At 39.6% G+C, this 20,881-nt stretch overlaps 4 protein-coding genes and 1 non-coding gene across 7 annotated transcripts; 3 read left to right on the plus strand and 2 right to left on the minus strand.

The window, feature by feature from the left end:
* Nucleotides 1–287: 287 nt before the first annotated feature.
* Nucleotides 288–4,576, minus strand: LOC137949079 (serine/threonine-protein kinase WNK8-like). The gene is made up of 7 exons (XM_068795353.1): nt 3,821–4,576; nt 2,904–2,941; nt 2,516–2,743; nt 2,184–2,404; nt 1,836–1,993; nt 1,347–1,740; nt 288–1,266 (listed from the first exon to the last, which is right to left on the minus strand). The coding sequence occupies exons 1-7, from the start codon at nt 3,902–3,904 to the stop codon at nt 425–427; spliced, it is 1,965 nt and encodes a 654-aa protein (XP_068651454.1). The 5' UTR covers nt 3,905–4,576; the 3' UTR covers nt 288–424.
* A 287-nt stretch (nt 4,577–4,863) lies between these two features.
* Nucleotides 4,864–4,937, plus strand: TRNAV-AAC (transfer RNA valine (anticodon AAC)). The gene has a single exon. It is a non-coding gene; the product is annotated as a tRNA-Val (tRNA).
* A 132-nt stretch (nt 4,938–5,069) lies between these two features.
* Nucleotides 5,070–10,904, plus strand: LOC137949078 (bifunctional fucokinase/fucose pyrophosphorylase). Of its 2 annotated transcripts, XM_068795351.1 has the most exons (7): nt 5,070–5,562; nt 6,911–7,193; nt 7,352–7,716; nt 8,087–8,213; nt 8,416–9,420; nt 9,519–10,249; nt 10,344–10,904. In XM_068795351.1, the coding sequence occupies exons 1-7, from the start codon at nt 5,227–5,229 to the stop codon at nt 10,737–10,739; spliced, it is 3,243 nt and encodes a 1,080-aa protein (XP_068651452.1). In that variant the 5' UTR covers nt 5,070–5,226; the 3' UTR covers nt 10,740–10,904. The 2 variants fall into 2 exon arrangements, with proteins under 2 accessions (XP_068651452.1, XP_068651453.1); XM_068795352.1 differs by lacking the exon at nt 5,070–5,562 and having other exon boundaries at nt 7,153–7,228.
* Nucleotides 10,905–12,073: 1,169 nt separating this feature from the next.
* LOC137948335 (protein LEAD-SENSITIVE 1-like) lies at nt 12,074–15,046 on the plus strand. Of its 2 annotated transcripts, XM_068794392.1 has the most exons (3): nt 12,074–12,305; nt 12,391–12,514; nt 14,198–15,046. In XM_068794392.1, exons 2-3 carry the CDS (start codon nt 12,421–12,423, stop codon nt 14,908–14,910), a joined length of 807 nt encoding a protein of 268 aa, XP_068650493.1. In that variant the 5' UTR covers nt 12,074–12,305; nt 12,391–12,420; the 3' UTR covers nt 14,911–15,046. The 2 variants fall into 2 exon arrangements, with proteins under 2 accessions (XP_068650493.1, XP_068650494.1); XM_068794393.1 differs by lacking the exon at nt 12,074–12,305 and having other exon boundaries at nt 12,319–12,514.
* Nucleotides 15,047–15,183: 137 nt separating this feature from the next.
* Nucleotides 15,184–20,784, minus strand: LOC137948208 (plant UBX domain-containing protein 10-like). Its single transcript, XM_068794208.1, has 4 exons — nt 19,619–20,784; nt 17,227–17,397; nt 16,832–17,035; nt 15,184–15,791 (listed from the first exon to the last, which is right to left on the minus strand). Exons 1-4 carry the CDS (start codon nt 20,429–20,431, stop codon nt 15,564–15,566), a joined length of 1,416 nt encoding a protein of 471 aa, XP_068650309.1. The 5' UTR covers nt 20,432–20,784; the 3' UTR covers nt 15,184–15,563.
* Nucleotides 20,785–20,881: the final 97 nt, after the last annotated feature.

The raw sequence follows: 20,881 nt of genomic DNA on the forward strand, positions 1-20,881 counted from the left end.
GTGCAAGGAAACTCCAATTCGAACGGATCCAAGACAAATCACTGGAACATACCCCCAAAAACCACCTCCTCTCCTTTTGTTGGCAAAGAAAACAAATTACTGTTCTAACACGATGATTATGATTATATGATGATATAATCATAAGTCCGGTCAAAACGAACCCTATTGCCTCACTGGGTCAATTATTATAACTTTGATCCAGCACCAACGTATACTTTTAATTTTTTCTTAATTATGACATCATGACATCACTCTATTGCTCCTACAAGTTTTCCTTGTGCAACAGATGATCTGGCTACCAGCATGTTCTATCATTTCAGAAAACGACTTTGTATAAAATTATTCCTATCGATTATGCAAATTAAAAAACAACAAACATAAAGAATCGTTGCTTGTTCTTGCGAACAGCGAAAAAAATACAAAGTTAGTGGATCCAAGCAGTTAGTTTCTTCTTAAGCATCCACCTTTTTCTTGCACCTTCAATTGCCTCCTCTCGCAGCCTCAACAATTCTTGAAGCATATTCTGATATTGAGTTTCAATTGCAACAAGGTCCATCTTCAATTCAACATCTTGATCTTTATCATCTACAGAAATAAATGAAGAATTGGTGGCCATACTAGTAACACAAGAACAAGAGTAGTTTTGGAGAGGGCTCCCATCTGAGTTCCTTGTGGATGAAATTATTGAGTTCTCACTGGAATGGGTTTCATTCTTTTCAATTTTGTAGCCACCATACTCTGAACTTCCTAAGAAAATTTCAGAAACATCACCACTTAACCTCTTTTCAGAACATGTACGACCGGATTCCACAGATTTATCAGGCACCGTAGCATATTCAGCCAATACCTCAGATATCACTGTAACATGTGATTCTCGATCTATGCTGGCTAGACTAGCCAAAGAATTAATGCCTGTATGACACATAACTTCTTCTACCGAACTTTCAAGAGAGCCTCCAATGTTCAACTGAGAGGAGACATGTTGCTCAACCATTTCCTTGACATGAAAATCACCGATTGATGGATCCCAATATGTATCGGTTTCATGCACTTGAGAGCCCTCATAAATGTTTCTTTCTTGACTTGAATGCTGAACAACTGAAGGATTCCAGCCAGGTACAAGTTTCATGATCAAGAAATCAATGAACTCTGATATAAAAACCACATCCTGATCAGATAAATCAAGTTGCTCAATCATTTCAGAAGCAACGGAGGAAGCAGTATCGCTGTCCAGGTAAAATACAAAATGGATATTTCGCACTTTACCTAAAATTGAAGCACAAAGCAGATTCAGAATACATCCAAGACAAACCATAAAATATATGATGAAAGCACAAGATCCTTACCACAGGAATCAGCAATACGCAAGACCAATGATACTGCATTATGATCACTTTTCTCTCCTTTCAACCTGAATTCTTTATCCATATTCATCCTAATAAATTCCAATATCAAGCGACTTTCATTGGATGGTTTGGTGCTACCACTGACTTGAAACTGCTTGTAGTCAAAGTCAATCTCCATGGACAAGGGTCCAGAATTGGGTAAATTCACGACATTACAGAGAACAACAGAAGGTCGAGGAGAGTCACAGGTGGGCTCCTTTAGATCACATTGAAGGAATGGATCTCCCAAGAGCTCCTTGGCTGACACTCTTTCAGTAGCTGGAACCAAACACTTTTCAATAAATTGCTTCACTTGAGGATCTTTTACTTTGCCAAGTGAAAGAGGTTTTACTCCCTGCATATCAAGCAATTACATAATTAAGAGAACTATTTCACCCAACAGAATATCAAAAGCCATCTACCACTAGAAATGTTGATAACTACACTTACATTAATCACTTTCTTATAGATTTGAGCAGGATTTTTGCATTCATTGTATGGGTATTCAAAGGTAACCATCTCCAACATGCACATGCCAAAAGAATAAACGTCAACTAGTTCGTTGTACTCCTCCTCATAAAGCTCTGGAGCCATAAATTCAGGCGTACCTAAGAACAGTTTCAGGAACACATTAATTTGTATTTTTTCTTTTTCAAGAAAAATCTTGCTGAACTTATATCTTCTTTTTTTTTAAAACATTTGTGCTCAACTTCTATTGATATGAAATTTGAAATCACATTAAAGAAAAAAGAAGCAAAGAAAGGGAAATCAAGCTGCTCAACAAAGAATAAATCCTACCAATGACACTATGAGCAGTACGTTGTTGCATGATAACAGCCAAACCAAGATCGCCTATTTTTACTTCTCCATGATTACCGTTAACGAAGATGTTATCGCACTTCAAGTCTCTATGAATAACAGGTGGATTATGACTGTGAAGATACTGCAAACCTCGAAGTATCTGCCTTGCCCAGCTCTTTAAGGCTTTCATATCAACATTTTTGTGCTTCTTGCGGTAACTAATGACAAATGAACACAAGACTACAAAGTCAAATAACCTATCAGAGAGGAAACCAAAAATTCATTGCAATATATAGAAAAATAGAATAGAAATGGGGTAAAAAGTTTACAGCCTCAGACTCCCAGAAGTGAATAGCTCAGTAATGATGTTGACAGTCTTCTTTTTACCATCCACCCATGAGTTATAAAATTTCATTATAGTTTCATGTTTTAAGGCCTTTAGCAGATGGACTTCTGAATATAGTCTTTCAAGGTCTTGAGATGACTGCAGAACATCATCAATTTTCACTCGGTTCCATGCTACCTCAATCCCATCAACTTGATCAAATCCCTTGTAACTGCATTGAAGTGCCAAAAAAGTTGCTATAAGAACTTACAAGAAGAGAATATTTTCTTTCATTTGCCATCGAACTAGAAAGAAGTAAAAATAAAAAACAAGAGATCATTTTACTACAAAAAGAAATATGAAACATGAAGGCAGAAGTGTTTGAAGTATACACAGTCTTGAAGGCTCCTTTTCCCAAGACTTCCTTGTACTGATCAGAAAAAATTATAAGTGGTCATCAGAAAGTAATAAAAATACAAGGGACTGAGAGAGAGAGAGAGAGAGAGCAAAATGTTTGTAAACACGAGATAAATAAAACAATAAAAGTAATATAACAACAACAAACTTCTACAGCTCTGCTGAATCAAAGATATGTCAGGCAGTAGAAACACATGAAAAATTCCTGCTCAAATATTCTAATTTTTTATAAAAAAATAAAATCTGTAAACATGGATTGATACTTTTCACAATGCAATCTACTTTTTCATCTTAGCCATAGGAATATGGGAAATTTTGGACCATAGAAGCCTTTTAATCAAATAAATGGTTGTCATATTACCACCCCCCCCTCATCCGAGCATTTCACTTTCTGGAAGGGTCTCATAAACATGCTAATGTACCTCCAACAAACATTCCTTTAGTTCCTAACACCAGAAAAATGGATTCTAGACATGAAAACTTCTCTTATTAACTTTAGCTAGTGAACAAATAAGGTTATTTTCACTAAAATAAAAGACAAAGAAAATGGCGACAATGATTGACTCACATCATTATTAATTTTCTTGGAAAGAAAAGCTTACGCAAAACTCACAATAACCTAACATACGTCTACATACAAGGAATTGCAAATTTGATAAACAAACGATCAGACAATCTACGTACAAGAAATTGCAAAATTGACAAAAGCAATCCGAAACAATGGATACAGTGTCAAACAAAGAACCACAAGATAGTAGGTAGGGATCAAACAATCATCCAAACATTTCCCAAATCCGCAACTAGAAGGTGTCACTTCCATATAAAAATCCAAATTGAGGAAACCGGAAAACCTAAAGCACAAACCAGGTCAGGAAGAAGAACAAATACTTACCCGCACGTACCGCCCTGTGGGATCAGTCTCAACCCCATCCGTCTCGGAGTTCTCCATTGTAACAATAGGGGACCCAGTGTCCATCCACAAGACTAATCTAGGAACGGTGTCACAGAAAGAGCAAACAGGCAGAGGAAAGAAAATTCAAGTAGTTGGGCCCTCTTCAAAGACCCCTGCTGACCCTTCTTACAGCAATAAGATTACTTTTTTCAGAAAAAGCCTCCGAAGCAACAGAAAACGCATCGAACGCCGACCGCAAACGGAACCGGCATTCGATCAGGTCAATTTCTTCAGATTCAAAATCCATTCCTCTTCCGATCACCCGAAAACCTCTCATCTCTCACGCCACCCCAAGGCCGAGATCCTGAAGAACATTTCTAGCAAATCCAATACCTCACAGGATTTGAAATAAAGGTAAATATTAAAGAAAGAAAAAAGCGAAAGATAAATACATAAACGAAAGAAACCTAGAAAAAAGGCCCAAAAAAAAAAAGAGGTTGCGATGGCTGCAACAAGAATAAGATTGGAGGAAGAATCTGGAAAAATAGTTCTAATCGCTATAGCGGTGACATTAGGGCAAGTAGCGGCAGGGAAGGGTCAATCTGACATCTGTCGGTTGAAAGTTGATTAAAAGAAAAACGACAATCAGGACCCGCCGGGGAGACGGGAATCTGGCTTGGATGGCAGTGGTGTAGGTTTCGCGGGGCGGTGACGGGGTAGAATCCGAGCAGGATCGAGCGGATTCAGGTCAAACGAAGAGAAGAGATTTGCATGGATGCAAGGAAAGATTTTTATATATGGTGGACACAATAGACATAGAAAATTTTATATTTTGTCTAAAAAATTATCTAATATAAATTACGATTCTTCAATTTTATTTTTTTGAAATGATAACTATTAGATATTTAGATGAAATTAAAATTTTAAAATCATAATTTCTACATAAATCCACCAGTAAAATAACTATTTAAAATAATATTATTTTGTTAAAGAAAAGGCTACGATGAGATTTTATTGTCTTTGATATTGTAACAGCCACAATTGGTGTCGTGGTGTAGTTGGTTATCACGTCAGTCTAACACACTGAAGGTCTCCGGTTCGAGTCCGGGCGACGCCAGGTTACTTATTTTTATTTTTCTCGAAAAAAGACTTTTTTTTTTTTTTGTCGGCAGCCAGTAATTGGCATGCTAGATCCTCGTCGTTAAGGTCACTGCCATAGAACCAAAACGAAAAGTCTTGCGGATAAAGAAGGACAGAAGGATTTCAATTCTCAAATCAACCCGGCGACCGTTTTCCTAGCCTGTCTGGAATCACGACAGCTTCCTAAATTTTGCGGTGACGGAGATGAAGTTCTCAAACACTTCCCCCTTCTTTTATCCAGTGGTCTAAACTGACAGTTTTGGACGATGGAATCCGGGAGCCGGAGGAGACACAAAAGGAAGAATAAGGAGGATTTGGTGGCGCTCCTCCGAAAATCTTGGTACCATCTCCGTCTGTCGGTGCGGGATCCCGCTAGGGTTCCCACATGGGACGCTATTGTGCTGACGGCGGCGAGCCCGGAGCAGGCGGGGTTATACGACTGGCAATTGAGGCGAGCGAAGCGGATGGGCCGCATTGCGGCTTCCACTGTCACGCTTGCGGTGCCTGATCCTGAAGGTGCCCGGATCGGTTCCGGTGCTGCTACTCTTAATGCTGTCGCTGCACTCGCGAGACATTTTAATCGCCTTGGTGTCGCTTCTCAGGTACCGATTTCCCTTTTCTTTCTGCAAAAAATTTTCTGCAAATTTTTTTTTTTTTCTGCCTTCTGTGTTCCTTTAGTCTTCTTGTCTGACCTCTGATTAAGGGTTGGTACCGTTAGCCGGGCGATCTTATATTTGCTGCCTGATGATTATTTAATCATGACAATTCTTTCTTGTCTAGAGTTGATTTCTTTTCCACTTGGTTGCAATGCTGACACATTTCAAATTTTTTTCGGTGACAATTGCAACGACTGTTACTGAATGGTATAGGGGATTTTGTTTTGAAGCCAGCGTAAATCCTTTAACCGCGGACATTATCTTTTATGCTTCAGGGATCAATGATTTGACTTTAGGTTAATTTTATATTTTGATTGTTTTACGTAAATTTTATCTTATTTAAAGGTGATCGGACGCTGATTTCTTACTTACAAGTAAGAACGTGCTATTTAATATCATGTGATATCGGCAGTTGTGATTCGTAATTTAGTGTTAAAATATTTATTGCACTTCTAATATGTATGTCCTTATTGAAGAAGTTGGAAGTGGTTTGAATGGGTAGTCTTGGAACATCTCATTAAGAAAGTATTCAAGTGACAAAGGATTCATATTGAGTTTCTATTGCTGTTTATCATGGTATATATTTGTTAACAGTTGCTTAGACTTTCTTTGGATGTAGGAATAATACTAGAACTAAACTAGAGGATGTACCTTACTGGTAGTGTTTTTCTCCATTTTCTAATCTTGTTCTTGTGGCAATTCCTCACTTATGGAAGTTTCAACTGGGCCTATGTTCCTCACATAAATCCATTAGCTACAGGACATAGAGGCCAAGTAGGAATAAACATTTTGAAGTTCCATGGATGGGAATACTATGTAAATTGACAGGGTACTGTAACACAAACAACCGAAAATGCAGCAAACACTTGAATTCATCACAATAAAGAAAGAGAATATTGTTTCCAGTTGTTGACTCTAGGCTTCTCGAATTTTCATCCTGAAAAGGTTTTGAAACTTATGAAGTATGTGTTGATGTTATAACATTCAGAAACTGTGACCTTATACAAGCATGATGAAGGAAAATCCAGATTGACTCACAAATGTCTCTGATCGACTCATTCACGTCAAAGAGAGAGGCCAGTAATCTGGATAATTTTAAGCCTTTAGCTAAAAATTCAAGATTTCTGATAGTTTAGATCTAGACCAGGGAGGCTGTTTGGATTAAACGTTCTGTGCCCCTGACTACTATTTACTTAAGGGTCTGCTATCCCAAACTTCTTCAGAAATTTCAGTCTCAGCTTATTACCAAGGTTTATCTGTTTGGCTTGCGAACTGATTGGTTATATAATCACAGGTTTCTAACTCTGAGAATAGGATTCAAAAATCATTGGCATCAGATGATGAGTTGACTAGAGAAGCACCTTTTACATCAGTTGTTGATTTAATGGCTAAAAAGCATATACTATTGCTTCATGCTGGAGGTGACTCCAAAAGAGTTCCATGGGCAAATCCAATGGGGAAAGTTTTCCTTCCATTGCCCTATTTGGCAGCAGATGACCCAGATGGACCGGTTCCATTGCTTTTTGACCACATACTTGCAATTTCCTCCAGTGCAAGACAAGCTTTCAAGAATGAAGGTTGCTACACAAGTGATCCTTCTTACGTTTAAATGGTACTTGAGAGTCTGGTTAATCAAACACAGTTTAATGTTTATTGGATCCTGACTTTCTCTTTCATGTCATAAACTTGTTCTCTTTATATGTTTAACTTACTGATTTTTTAATTGCCTCCACAGGTGGGATTTTCATCATGACTGGGGATGTTCTGCCCTGTTTTGATGCCTCGATCATGGTTCTCCCTGATGATTCGTCTTGCATCATTACTGTCCCTATCACCCTTGATATTGCCACCAATCACGGTGTTGTTGTGGCATCAAAAACTGGAGTTTCGAGTGCCAGTTATTCACTCAATTTGGTGGAGAATCTTTTGCAGAAACCCAGCATAAAGGAGCTCGAAGAGAAACAGGCCATTGGAGATAATGGTAGAGCCTTGCTGGATACTGGAATGATAGCAGCTAGAGGCAAAGCCTGGAAAGATCTTCTTGTGCTTTCAAGTTCAAGTGAGAGGGTGATTTTGGAGCTTTTAAGAACAAGAACAGAAGTAAGAAACCATCATCTAGAAGTCAATGAGTTTTTCAAATTCCCACTTGCTTGACTAATGTCTACACAAGAACCTCAATTAGAGATAGTAAGAGGGGGAATTTTGAATTATATGCTTCATCTTTGTGAAGAATTAGAAAATGGGACATTTTTTTAATAGACCACCACCATCTGAAGACAGTCTTCTTATTTGTTTTAAATGCTACTCGTTTTTTATGTTTTGCATGTTTGGTTGGATGTGCATGGATCTTTTGTCTGTAAAACTCTTTTGCAGCGTAAACCTCAAGGTGACATTGTGATAACAGTTTATGCCACTGTTTCTCTTCCTGTTTTTTGAACTATTTGGCTCAGTTCATATGTAATTCTTACAGATGAGTTTGTACGAGGAGTTGGTGGCTGCCTGGGTCCCTGCAAAACATGACTGGTTGAAATCTCGCCCTCTAGGGAAAGAGCTGATTGAGGGATTGGGAAATGAGAAAATGTTCAGCTATTGTGCTTGTAGGTTTCTCTATTCATTAGTTCTGTGAGTCATTTGCCACTGTCTTTTCCAACTTTTCAATGGTTTTGAAATTTTTATCATTTGTTTCTTTATATAAAAATTATTTTTTTAGATTAATGTATTGTCATATTTCAAAAGAAAATTAATGTATTTTCTAGTATTTTTTTACAAATCTGCACTTAATTTTTCTTTTTTGTCCAGATGGTTTATTGTTTCTACATTTTGGCACATCTACTGAAGTTCTCGAGCACTTAAGTGGCACTGATTCAGCACTTGTGGGTCGGAGGCACTTATGTTCCATCCCAGCAACAACTGTTTCTGATATTGCAGCATCTGCCATCATTCTTTCAAGCAAGATTGCATCTGGAGTTTCAGTTGGGGAAGATTCTCTAGTTTATGATTCATCTCTTCCCAATGGGGTACAGATAGGTTCTCAATCTATAGTTGTTGGAGTTAATATTGAAGAACACGGATGCACTGGAAATTGTGTTCAGTTTGTACTTCCAGATCGTCATTGTATTTGGGAAGTTCCCTTGGTAGGGCGCAAGGAGAAAGTAATTATCTATTGTGGCCTCCATGATAATCCCAAAACCCTGTTTTCCAAAGATGGAACTTTTTGTGGGAAACCATGGAAAAAAAATTTACATGATTTGAGTATTCAAGAGAATGATTTATGGAGTTCCTTTGACATGCATGAGAGGTGTTTGTGGAATGCAAAGATATTTCCAGTTCACTCTTCTGTTGAGATGCTTCAATTAGCTATGTGGATCATGGGTATGAATGAGAAGAACCAAGATAAAATGCTTTCCCTGTGGAGAAGTTCAAATCGTCTTAGTTTAGAAGAGTTACATAGATCAATAGATTTTCCTAAACTTTGTGCTGTATCAAGTCGTCATCATGCAGAGCTTGCAGAAGGAATTGCGAGAGCTTGCATTACCTATGGTTTGCTAGGACGGAATTTGTCTCAGCTGTGCGAAGAGATTCTCCAGCAAGAACAATCAGGAACTAAGATTTGCAGTGACTTTCTTGGGCTTTGTTCTGATCTACAGTCAAAGAACTCAATTCTTCCTGAAAGTAGGGCATACCAGGTACAACTGGATCTTCTTAGAGCATGTGGAGAAGACCCCGTTGCCTCATCCATGGAGCAGAGAGTGTGGGCTGCAGTAGCTAATGAAACTTCCTCAGCAGTGAGACATAGCTTTGGAGGTATCTCTCTCTCTCTCTCTCTCTCTCTCTCTCTCTCTCTCTCTCTCTCTCTCTCTCACATTAACACCAACTGTTTTTTCCTGCATTTTTGTTGCCAGACTGCTTTAAAAACCCATCCAGTGAGAATCTTCTGCAATGTCATGAGAATGTGCCGAATGGCAACATGAATCATCCTTTCATCCTGCGGAAAGCAAGGGTGGAGCTACCAGTTCGTGTGGATTTTGTCGGGGGTTGGAGTGATACTCCACCATGGAGTTTGGAACGTCCAGGTTGTGTTCTTAATATGGCTATAAGATTGAAAGGTTCCCTCCCAATTGGAACCTTGATCGAGACCACAGAAACTCCTGGGATTCTCATCAGTGATGATGCTGAAAATAAGTTCTACATCAACAGTCCCATTTCTATTGCTCCCCCATTTGATAAAGATGACTCTTTTCGACTTGTCAAATCTGCACTACTTGTGACTGGAGTTGTTGGTGACAAGCTCTTGAATTCCTCTGGCCTACATATCAAGACTTGGGCAACCGTTCCTCGTGGGAGTGGATTAGGGACTTCGAGTATCTTAGCAGCAGCTGTAGTGAAAGGACTTCTCCATGTAATGGAAGGAGATGAGAGTAGCGAAAATGTGGCCAGACTTGTTTTGGTTCTGGAACAAATTATGGGTACAGGAGGAGGATGGCAAGATCAGATTGGGGGCTTGTATCCTGGTATTAAGTGTACTTCAAGTTTTCCTGGTAAACCATTACGACTACAAGTCATCCCTCTTGCAGCTTCCCCTAGCTTGGTGTTGGAGCTAGAGCAACGGCTGCTTGTGGTGTTTACTGGCCAAGTAAGGCTTCTTCAGTGACACAAAATGAAGTAAAAGAAAAAATTAGGTTCTTCACTCATTTTTTAACACCTTATTTGTCTTTCCCTCCTTGTAGGTCCGGCTTGCTAACCAAGTTCTACAAAAGGTGGTAACTCGGTACCTTCAACGAGACAACCTTCTCATCTCTAGCATCAAGCGCCTTGCTGAACTGGCTAAGCTAGGCCGAGAAGCTCTTATGAATTGTGATTTGGATGAACTTGGAAGTATCATGTTGGAAGCTTGGAGATTGCATCAGGAGTTAGATCCTTACTGTAGTAATGAATTTGTTGACCAGCTTTTCCAATTAGCTGATCAATTCTGCTGTGGATACAAACTTGTTGGTGCTGGTGGAGGTGGATTTGCTCTTCTTCTTGCTAAGGACAGGGATTGCGCGAAAGATCTGAGGCAGTTGCTTGAGGGTTCTTCTGATTTAAACGTCAGCGTGTATGATTGGAGTCTTTATTTGGAATGAGCATCGATTATTGTATTACTTAATGCCATTAGACTAGTCTATTCTTAGCCTGAGTCATGTAATATCAATAATGTGAGCTGATTACACCATTAAAGTGAAGTATATTTGGACCCCTCTACTGAAACTAAGATTATTACTTTTTCAATACATTTTTAGACCCCTCTTGTCTTATTCTTGTCTTGGACATAGCAACCTAAATCTCTAACCATCATCCTAGTGTGAAAGTGAGCCCCTTGTGCAGGGAACATCTTGCTCTACTCGACTTCTATGGCAGGGGTTCCCTTATCAATGACAAAGGTTGGTTATCAGGTGATACATGTTGGATTTCATGAGTGTCATACAAGTGTACCCACCTCATACAGACCTGATATGTGTTAGTACTGAGCCTATTGTATCAGTTATCTGCTTTATAGATATACACAGGCACATGAACCACCCCGTTGGTTCGTGGCTTGTTCTGCTAGTAGGAAACACTATGAAGTAATGATTTAAAAGCTTTGAAAGAGCATTATAAGTTTAGCGTTGACGGTAAGGCATTTGGGAACCCGGGTTTGGCTGAATTTGGTGGGGGTGATTTTTAACCTCGGAAGCTCTGCTATTATTTCTTACTCGGGTCTTCTCAGCATTGCAGACTCTACTATTGTTAAGCTCTCTGGACTCTTCCATGGCCTTCGCATATTTTAGGATTGCTTCAAAGATCCACTTATTGTGGAAAAGACTCCAAAATTGTTATTGGATGGTGCTCCACTGTCTCTTTCCCCCATGACGTCATTAGCAGTTTTTCCTTGATATTATGGATATTGTTTTCACTATCACTTGTATTTGGTTTTATGTATTTAGATCAATCAATTCGGCTATTGATTTGTGTGCTAAATTTAGTCTCACGTACTTAGATCAGCCAATTCGGCTATTGATTTGTATGCTAAATTGGGTCCTTCCCTTCAATCTCTTATTATTAGGGGATGTCTCACTTATGTATTTTCTTGCTTTGCTTTGAAATAAAATTTTCACCATTAAAAAAATACATATTCAAGTACTAAATTTCACTTTTCCCATGCAAGTGCGGTGCAATCTCCAAGCTTTATATAGTAGTGAAGACTGTAAACATCTCTCTAACAGCAGCCAAATGTAGTCTGATAACTAAACTGAAATTGAGTTTGTTAACGTTTCTCTGACTTTTTATCTCTTTGGATTCTTATCCACCTCCAGAAAGGCAACCAAAGTTGGTTGTTGTTGGTCCCCCAAGCTATTAATTTTTCAGATCGAGTTACATCAACAGACGGCCATGGAACCCAAAGACGCCCCACATAGCAGAACTTTCCTGCAAATCAAAATCTTGGTGTCGGTGGTAAACTAAACCTCACAAATCATAATCTCCTCCACGCCCTTTTCAATTATCCTTGCCTTATTAAACTCTCCTACTTAATAAAAGATTGCAGCAATGCAATATTCGTACGAGAACATATTTAACTAATTTGATCAACCAGTCGACCGGGAGCAAGTCTTGCATATAAAGACAGAAAACCATCACTTCGAGAACAATGCGTGAGGCAGTTAGCAGAGCAGGTGAAGAGTTTGAGGAATGCATTGACAGTTCGTCGACTGTATTTTTGTTCTTTTGACTCCACTTGAATTATTTTGGTCTGTGCAGTGAATTGAAGGCGGGAGAGGGCAATTTGGGATGGGTTTGCTCTCGAACAAAGTGGGGAGAGATCAGATCAAGGCTGGTGACCATATCTACACATGGAGAGCAATCTATACTTACTCGCACCACGGTAATGCAGTTCCGTTTTCATCCTCAGAATCGAATCGATTCCCCTTTTCTCATCTGTTATTTCCTTTCTTCTGGGTTTTGTCTCCTTCTCTGAAATTAAAGCAGATTTTTTTGTAATGAAAGTGAGGGTCATTCCACCATTGGCTCGGGTTTCTACGTCAATTGCTGATATCATATTGCGTGTGGTAAAAATGCAACGAGTGAACTGAACCACCTGTTCTACGCTTCCGCTGCTGAGGTTATTGTACTTGGATTTTTATTGTGTCTGTTGTTTTTATGAAACAGGATCAGGATAAAAGGGTTTCCTTGTCCTGATATCGTCCGTCAAGAAATGTTTTTTCGTTTTAAATTTTTCATCGAGGGACGGTTGATTCCTTTCTTAAATTTAGTTGCTTGCACCTGAAACATGTTAATCACTTGAGAAGGGTGGTCAAAAGTCTAGACAATGAGCTCAGGAAGTTTGTCGGAGACCGAAGTTGACAACAAAATTGGCAAAACGTCAATAATTTCTGCCTAGTATCGATATCAATTGTTGTGCATCTATTATTGTTTATTCAGTAGGAAGAAAACAAAAACGAAGTTATGGATTGATTAGGGTCGTGCTTAAATGTGACTAATTCCAGCTTTTTTCCAGTTAATACATCTGCCATGTTAATTAAGAGTCATCAGGGACAGAGCAACTCTTGTAAAGATTTAAGGCTTCTGTAGCCGTCATATAGAAGCTCTTTATCTAAATCCTGCATCTCATCTGTGCTTTTTTCCTTTGCTGTATATGTCAATTTCTTCATTGTTAACCTTCACATAGTGCCCTTTTCCTTTATTGCCTATGACATTTTTTCATTCTTGACCTTTGCTATAAGCAGTTTTTTAAGGAGCTTCTATGATGCAGTTTGTAGCTTTGTAACACATCTCTGTGTTTAGCTTTTATAATAGGAAATTGTTTACAAGTGATGACACCATAGTTATCCCTCACAAGCATCCACTTCTTAATTTTTCTGTGTGGCTTGGCGGGTTTCTAGAATAAGGTCTTGTGTTAATGTCTCACCAGGAGTATTAGGTGTAATGTGTGTGTAAGCAGCATCGCACACACACAAAAATAGAACAATATAAGGTTTCAAACTTAAGGTTTAAATGGCCATTACCAGTTTGTAACATTTCCTGTGGTGTTCAGTAGCTTACATGATATCAATTTTAATCTGATAGTCTATATCTTGTTCCATTCTTCAAATCTACCAGACACCAGAAGAACCAGGCCAGTAGGAGATCAGGTAGTTCATTTACCAAACTGGCTGTCCTGGTGCATGGAGGTAAGTGTCAGTATTGTTGGTATGGAGCTTTCTGCTCAAACTCTGCTGTAACTTGTGTGCAACCTGGCTTCATGAAAACTTGGATAACCGATTGGCTGTGTAGATCCCGTTGGGTACAATGAACTAATCCATTCTCTACCTCCTCCCTCATTTGTGTTAAAAACAAAAGTACAGTACAATCACGTTTGCATCCAAGTGCATGGATTCATACAGTTTGGTTGCTGAGATGAAGACTAGTTGGATAATGATCTCTATTTTTTATACATCTAATCCATTCAACCATGCTGTACATGTAAACTACAAGTAGATCCAAAGTGGTGCATTCATTTGTTGAACAAAAACTGAATTATAAGTTGTACGATTTGCATCTAAAACAGGCATTTATGTCGGGGGCTATAAAGTTGTTCATTTCAGACGCAAAAAAGATATGCCTTCAGTGACTGCCTCATTAGACTCATCCAGCTCTTCAAGTGAGCAGGCCTTGTCAAGCTGTGAGAATTTTCCCGACTGTGGATTCAGCCTACGGGACAGCGGGGTTGTCCTCACCTGCTTGAACTGCTTCCTTGGTGGTGGCTATCTCTACTGCTTCGAGTATGGAGTTGCTCCGTCCCTTTTTCTTGCTAAAGTCCGGGGAGGAACCTGTACAACTGCAGAATCAGACCCACCAGAAACAGTAGTCAACAGAGCTATGTATCTGCTTCAGAAAGGATTTGGAAACTATGATGTGTTTCAGAACAACTGTGAGGACTTCGCACTTTACTGCAAAACAGGTCTACTGGCTCTTGACAAGACTGGGACTGGAACGAGTGGTCAAGCTTCTTCCTTCATGGGGGTCCCAGTAGCAGCTCTTGTTTCATCATCTTTGAATTTATTAATACCGGGTCCCATCAGTGTGGCCACTGTTACTGCCGGAATGTATTGCATGAGCAGGTATGCCACTGATATTGGAGTAAGAACGGATGTGATCAAGGTGCCTGTTGAGGAGATGGCAATGAACCTATGCTTGGCAGGAATTGGCCAGGACATATCAGAGGAGGATCCTGAAGAAAAGATCCGAAGGAATGAAACTCCACAGAAGAAATCCAGGTAGCATAGATTAGGTGCAATGTGGTGTATAGTGGAGTGAATTGAAGTGCTCCATTAGGTTTAGCATGGCTTTGATTCGGTTGTCCGAATAAGTTGGTAATAAGTGGGTTATCTGGGTTGCCTTGGCTATTGTACTGAAACTTCAGTTGTTCCTCTCACAATTTTTTACATGGATTAGTTGTTCATTTAGACACTTTTGGTGGATGAACAACTGTTTGTTGCATTACACTTGGGTTAGCAAGTGTTTCTTACTCTTAAACGAGAGCTCCGCTGTCCCTTGTGTTTTATCAAATCAGAGTCCCTCTCTACTAATTCAACCCATTTCGTCAGAACGGTCGAGCACAAAAGATGAAGATCTTTAAGGAAAGTTTATGGCATGGCCACAATTTCCAAGATGTCTTGCACTCTTTGAACAATCACCTAAAGATCCTTTACACGCTAACAGTTGTAAAAGAAAGTTACAGAGAGAGATTTACCAGGAAAAATGGCATTTTTTCTTACTCAGGCTACACAGAAGGTTTTTCTTGAGTATCATCAAAGTAACCCTTTTATATGAGGCAGGGATCTATTTCATGTCATCCTATTTAAGGGAAAGAAAACAGGAAAATGAAAGGACAATTAGATCCTTTGCAGGTACTAGATTTCCTTTTTCCCTCATCACTCCACCTCAACAAAGAGGCTTGCCTGTGGATGCAAACCTGCATCCTTCAGTGAAAGTGGTAGCTTTTCTGGGCCATAGACAACCCGAGGAAAGTTTGACACCAGACTGTATTTCTCAGCTTTCAAGCAATCCAATGAATCAACATAGTCATAGAGAGATTGCACGGTGGCTGTACTACGGAATCTTCTCTCCTTGCGCTCTCCAGTGGGGAACCGCACAAGAACCTGATATCACAAACCACCCATTAAGAAATTTACTAACAAAATATGACTTCATGAAGGAGGTTTGAATAATCCAATAATAAATCAATAGATTAAAAAGTATAGAGCCTTTCATACTACCAGCCAGATAATAAAAAAAAAACAAGTCATGCACCAATTGAGTCAGAAAGAAAAAAGTTCATATTAAAACCTGGTAATTCAACCACTACAGGACAGAAATCATGAATAAGCTGCATTTTTGTAAGCATTTTAGTTAGCAATTCAAGCTATTGTTATTTCATATGATAAAAACGGTCTGACCTAGGCTTTCTCACAAATTGACAGGTCATTTTTAACACAAAAAATTACCATATATACCTTTAAAAAAATTGACCATATAAACTTAATACAGAGCTCAAATTGTTTGAGAAGAATATGCTAGGATAGATTCAAGCACAAGATGCAAGGAGTAACGCTTGACAAAGGCACAGTCCAAACAGAGGAAGACACCTGTGTAGTAGAAGAAGAGCCTTCCATAATATTCAATATAAAGGCTTATCTTATTCAGCCCAACTGTCTTGGAAAGGAAAAAGCATTCAAAAACAAATTATGAGTAATTATTGCATTCGGTGGCAAAAACAAGAAAGTAGGCTAGTCAGACCCACATGACATACATTATAGTTACATTTGACATGGATCTACAGACATGAAGCAAATGAAGAGGCCTAAAAGGAAGTAATGTAAACACAAACTGACATATAATGCGGTTGATTCTACACTGAAGCTATTTCCTAGTTGATTTATAATCATTTCATTCTTCAGCACTGATGGAATGTGCACATCAGTTCCCTCAAATATCTAATGAACTGCTCAATATTTACAAAACAGTCTATTTCATGTGCAATACATATAAAAACCAATTTACCATCAACATTCAGACTTTATGAGCATAGTTCATATAGAGACAGTATGGCTTGCTATTGAAAAGGAAAAGAATATACATGAAAATTAAATTCTCTCTACCATTAAAAACAAGGAATTAGCTCTTGATTGAGAAAGAGTACCTGTGTAACATTGGGTCCCTTGTCTGGCTCAACACCCAATGACAAAGCTTTTTCTTGCCGCATTCTAGCTACTGTGGCTTCCTTCTCGGCAGCTTCCTGTGCAGCTCTTTTTTGAGCTTCTTCGTACTCCTTTCTTTTCCTCTCAGCTTCTGCAGCTTCTCTTTCCAATTGCTCCTGTTCTTCTTTCCTCTGCCGTTCTCTAGCCTGTTGACATTACATATCAAACACCACATACGTCACCAAAATTAAAAAATATACCAGCAGATGATGTGCTTCTTCTTTTTTCCTTTTTCCTAGGAAAGAAGTCAGCTGAGGAACCACAATAGAATCTTCCTAACTGTGCTTCTGAACTACATATAAAGCAAAGAGAGAATAAAACTGAAAAAGTAATGCACCTGATCAGCTTCAAGTGCAGCTCTGTATGCTGCATCTTGCTCCTCTCTTAAGCGCGTGTTATTCCTTCTTTCTTCTGCTTCAAGCCTAGCAGCCACAAGTACAGGAGTGCTGTCTTCAACCACTTTTTGAAGAATCGCAAGCATTTGCTCAGGAGACTGTGGACCCTCGATCTAGGAGGCAGAACACAAAAGATAAGACACAACAAATCTAATCTTTAGTTCCCACGAGAAAACAAAATGAGAAAAGGAAAACAGAGAGGATAAAATTAGCAACATAAACAAGATTGAGTAGTAATTCAAGACATCGATTCGCGTTTCCCCTAAGCCTTACAAATCTTGTCCAATGAAGTAAATTTATAAAAAAAAAAAACCAATTAATGAAAATTTTCCTCCATACCTAAAGATGCTGAACTACTTCTCCTTCCAGATGTTTTTTTTTTGGGGGAAAGAAAAGAAAGCAAAGAAGAAGGCATTCTGCACCCTCTGCCCAGCTCAGTGATAAGCAAATATTGTTCTCTAGTTGCTAATTTCAGTATGCCTCCCCAGTGGTGTTTCCTCCCTCGTCTTAAGTTCCTGGAGGTAGCTTAAAACTAAACCTTGACAGAAGTTCAAAGGGAAACCCCATGAAAGCAACCATTAGTTGTGTTATTCACAACCATTCCAATTCAATGCTGCTGGCATTATCTGGGTCAGCGAGCCCTTGTGACTTGGCCAATGTAGAGCTCATTGCTTTGCTTTAAAGGGTGAACCTATATTCCCAAACTTTCTACAGTCCACTTGTGATAGAAGGGAATTCCTCCATTCTCACCTCCTGGATATCTAAGAATAGTGCCCCTCCTTGGAGACTAGGATATATTTATGATGAAGCCAAGGCTTCCACCCCCCTTGATTTTCCAAGGCAGCTACTTTTTTGGTCAGCAGATTCAGTTTCAAAATCCTCAATCAAGGAAGGAGTCTCCTGAAGTCATATCATAGGACCTCCCCTCTTGTATCTGAGGCATGAGTTGCTCTCTCCCTAGCACGTGGGCTAAGACACCTCTCTCTCCCCAGCTGCATTTTCTTAATTCTTTTAACCAAAACTTTCAACATTTCTGAAAAAAAAAATATATTTATATAAAGAACGCACGCAAGAAAGAGGGCTGAAAGAGATGACATATAGAGCCACTTAAAAAGGAGGATCAAAATGCTCCAAAAGTTGGTGGGTTATCAGCTTTTTTAATGAACACCATCCAACCATGTATGCTAACATCAATACTCACCAAGTGGGGAGAACTGTTCTCATGTTATGACTCTCCTAAGATGGACCTCATTTTCTTTTTTTTTCTTTTTAAGCATTAATACGGATTTCCTTTAGTCTGCATGTTTTAGAACTACATCCTGAAAACCTCTTTGTGCCATTCTAAGTGCTGCTGACATAAACATACAAGCAAGTTTTTTTTCAATTTACTTAATGCAACTGAGTAGAGAATTTTACTAGAGAGAAGTAAGTAGGAAAGAGGAAACACAAATAGAAGATATGTATAAATCAAACAAAACAAAACAGAAAATAACGCTAAGTGGGAGAAAAGAGAATTGAGACTCCAATAAGGTGTTGTTGTTGAAGAATCCAAATTCTAGTGAGCACTGGCTTCATGTAGGGTGTGCATCCAAGTCGCATAAACTGGGAAGCAGTGTCCATAATCCAATAAAAAGACCTGTCACACTACAGAGAGGCAGAGCCACCAATGCCCATCCAAGCACCATGCCAGAGTTCACACTCAGCCATGAGAGATTAAAGAGAACTATTTGATCATAAAAAAAAAATACCTTTCTATCAATTTTGAGAATATCAGAGGTGCTGTAACTAGCAGTGACACCAATGGCCCATTAAGGAGACCACTTCTGTCAATTTTAAGAATGTAGGAAGCTACAATCATAGGCAGTTCAGCTAATGTGAACCGTACAGTCTTTCAAATTTTAAAGTTCCATGTTGTAGGGAAACGGAGCAATTAAATGCACTCCAACGGCCACATATAGGTACCCCATACCATACCAGGTATACAAATTCTAACCAGGGCCAATTGTACTACTATGTTGGTCTGTATCACCTTAAATAACTAATATAGAACATATTACGAGGCATCAATCTATTTCTTTGACCTGGATGCTCAGAGGACCATGTTTACCTTTTCAAAGTACACTGATCGTCATTCAACTCCTTGTCTTTTCCAAATAAACTTATCACTAAATTAACAGAAAAAATGGCTTTTTTAGTGTCAAAAGTCACAAGCTGTTATCCTCTTCATGTTATCCTCAACCCTTCCCTTTAGGTTTTGAAATACAAAAGGACAAAAGAACAAGACAACAACCATAAACTAGATTGAAGAGAAATTGCCCGAAACATTTTCATTACCTGCTGAAGTAATGCAATCCTCTGATTAGAAGCCGCCATAACGACAGCACAGAAAGGAAACCTTGAAGCCTTCAAGCTATTACTCATTTTGAAGCCCTCGCTTGCCCTAATACTCCCTCCCCAGGAAACAAAATTCTCATTAACAAAAGCCACCACAGGGTCCGAACACAAGGTTCCTCCACAAAAAGCTGACGTGTCCAGATGATCTGGCGAGTGAAGATACACAAACAGGAGCTTAAACGATTGTCTAGACCTCTGCAAAGCATCCATGAAGCCTTCCGTCACGAAACCCGGGTGAAACGACCCGTATTCCCTCTCGAACGCAGCAACAAAATCCAATGCCTCCGAAGCTGCTGCAGAAATAGACGTCAACGGCGATGACTCATCCCCGGTCGCCCCACCAGAAGGCGAGCGCCAACCCAGCATCCCCAGGGAGTAGTTGAGGACTCCTCCAGCGACCCAAAATCCGAGTCCCACCGCACCGGAAACCAAACCCAGGCCGCCGGATATGACAGAAAAGGGCAGGGTAATAAGTTTCCACACCAATCCCGGAGACTGAGCAATGGCCATATCACTAGACTCCCTCCCCGACGCATCCACATCCCGCCACTCCCCGGTATCCGGCTGCCCACTACTCCCCGCAGCGCCAGACACTCCACCGCTCGACGACGTGGACGTTATAGCCGAGACGGCAAGCTCGAGATCCCAGCCATGGGCAGCCAAGATTTCTGCGCAGAGATCCCTATCCTCTAAGCGAGTAACGGCCTGAAAATACGCCAATTTGTCGTTCGACTCGACGCCGTAATCCACCATTTCTCCCTCCCTCCCAGGTAACGGAAGAAGGGGGGACGAATCGAGAGTGCTAGGGTTTCTCTCAACTAGAAATTCACACCTGAAACGATATAGAGAGAGAAAGAGAGATAAAACAAAGACGGAGACGACGAAGTAGGTCGCAGATTGGAAGAATGAAAAATTGAAAATTTTCCGGAAAGTTATAGCATTTAAGATCCTTCTAAAAAACTCATTTGTTGATATGCATGTATTCTCTGCAGTGAGTTGGTCTCCAGGACCAAATAAATAGGCCTTACAGTGTCGCCCCAATAACCTAAACTGCCACGAAGGTGACGCAGAAAGAAGACGGTTTCGTGAACTTGCAAGATGGCTACTCTTTTTGTCCGACTCTGATTCATTAATTAATAAGAGATGTTTAGTATCTTAAACCATGGAATTGCCACCAAACCGGCTTTTTCTTCTCCCGGGTGG

The sequence above is a fragment of the Aristolochia californica genome, unplaced genomic scaffold, assembly GCF_029961685.1.
Source record: "Aristolochia californica isolate CCGP_79_NKW_82.1479 unplaced genomic scaffold, dmAriCali1.0.hap1 SCAF_13, whole genome shotgun sequence".
NCBI classification, from domain to species: Eukaryota; Viridiplantae; Streptophyta; class Magnoliopsida; order Piperales; family Aristolochiaceae; genus Aristolochia; species Aristolochia californica.

What these genes read in the sequence shown, in the direction of transcription:
- LOC137948335 (XM_068794392.1), top strand. Translation starts at nt 12,421, where the DNA reads ATGGGTTTGCTCTCGAACAAAGTGGGGAGAGATCAGATCAAGGCTGGT. An exon ending in CTATACTTACTCGCACCACG is followed by an intron (nt 12,515 to 14,197) that starts GTAATGCAGTTC and finishes CATCTAAAACAG; the next exon opens with GCATTTATGTCGGGGGCTAT.
- LOC137948208 (XM_068794208.1), bottom strand. Translation starts at nt 20,431, where the DNA reads ATGGTGGATTACGGCGTCGAGTCGAACGACAAATTGGCGTATTTTCAG. An exon ending in CTGCACTTGAAGCTGATCAG is followed by an intron (nt 17,036 to 17,226) that starts GTGCATTACTTT and finishes TAATGTCAACAG; the next exon opens with GCTAGAGAACGGCAGAGGAA. An exon ending in AGGGACCCAATGTTACACAG is followed by an intron (nt 15,792 to 16,831) that starts GTACTCTTTCTC and finishes TTGTGATATCAG; the next exon opens with GTTCTTGTGCGGTTCCCCAC.
- LOC137949078 (XM_068795351.1), top strand. Translation starts at nt 5,227, where the DNA reads ATGGAATCCGGGAGCCGGAGGAGACACAAAAGGAAGAATAAGGAGGAT. An exon ending in ACAAGCTTTCAAGAATGAAG is followed by an intron (nt 7,194 to 7,351) that starts GTTGCTACACAA and finishes TTGCCTCCACAG; the next exon opens with GTGGGATTTTCATCATGACT. An exon ending in TTGTGGTGTTTACTGGCCAA is followed by an intron (nt 10,250 to 10,343) that starts GTAAGGCTTCTT and finishes CCCTCCTTGTAG; the next exon opens with GTCCGGCTTGCTAACCAAGT.
- LOC137949079 (XM_068795353.1), bottom strand. Translation starts at nt 3,904, where the DNA reads ATGGACACTGGGTCCCCTATTGTTACAATGGAGAACTCCGAGACGGAT. An exon ending in CCACAGGGCGGTACGTGCGG is followed by an intron (nt 2,942 to 3,820) that starts GTAAGTATTTGT and finishes TTTTCTGATCAG; the next exon opens with TACAAGGAAGTCTTGGGAAA. An exon ending in AAAGGAGCCTTCAAGACTGT is followed by an intron (nt 2,744 to 2,903) that starts GTATACTTCAAA and finishes ACTTCAATGCAG; the next exon opens with TTACAAGGGATTTGATCAAG.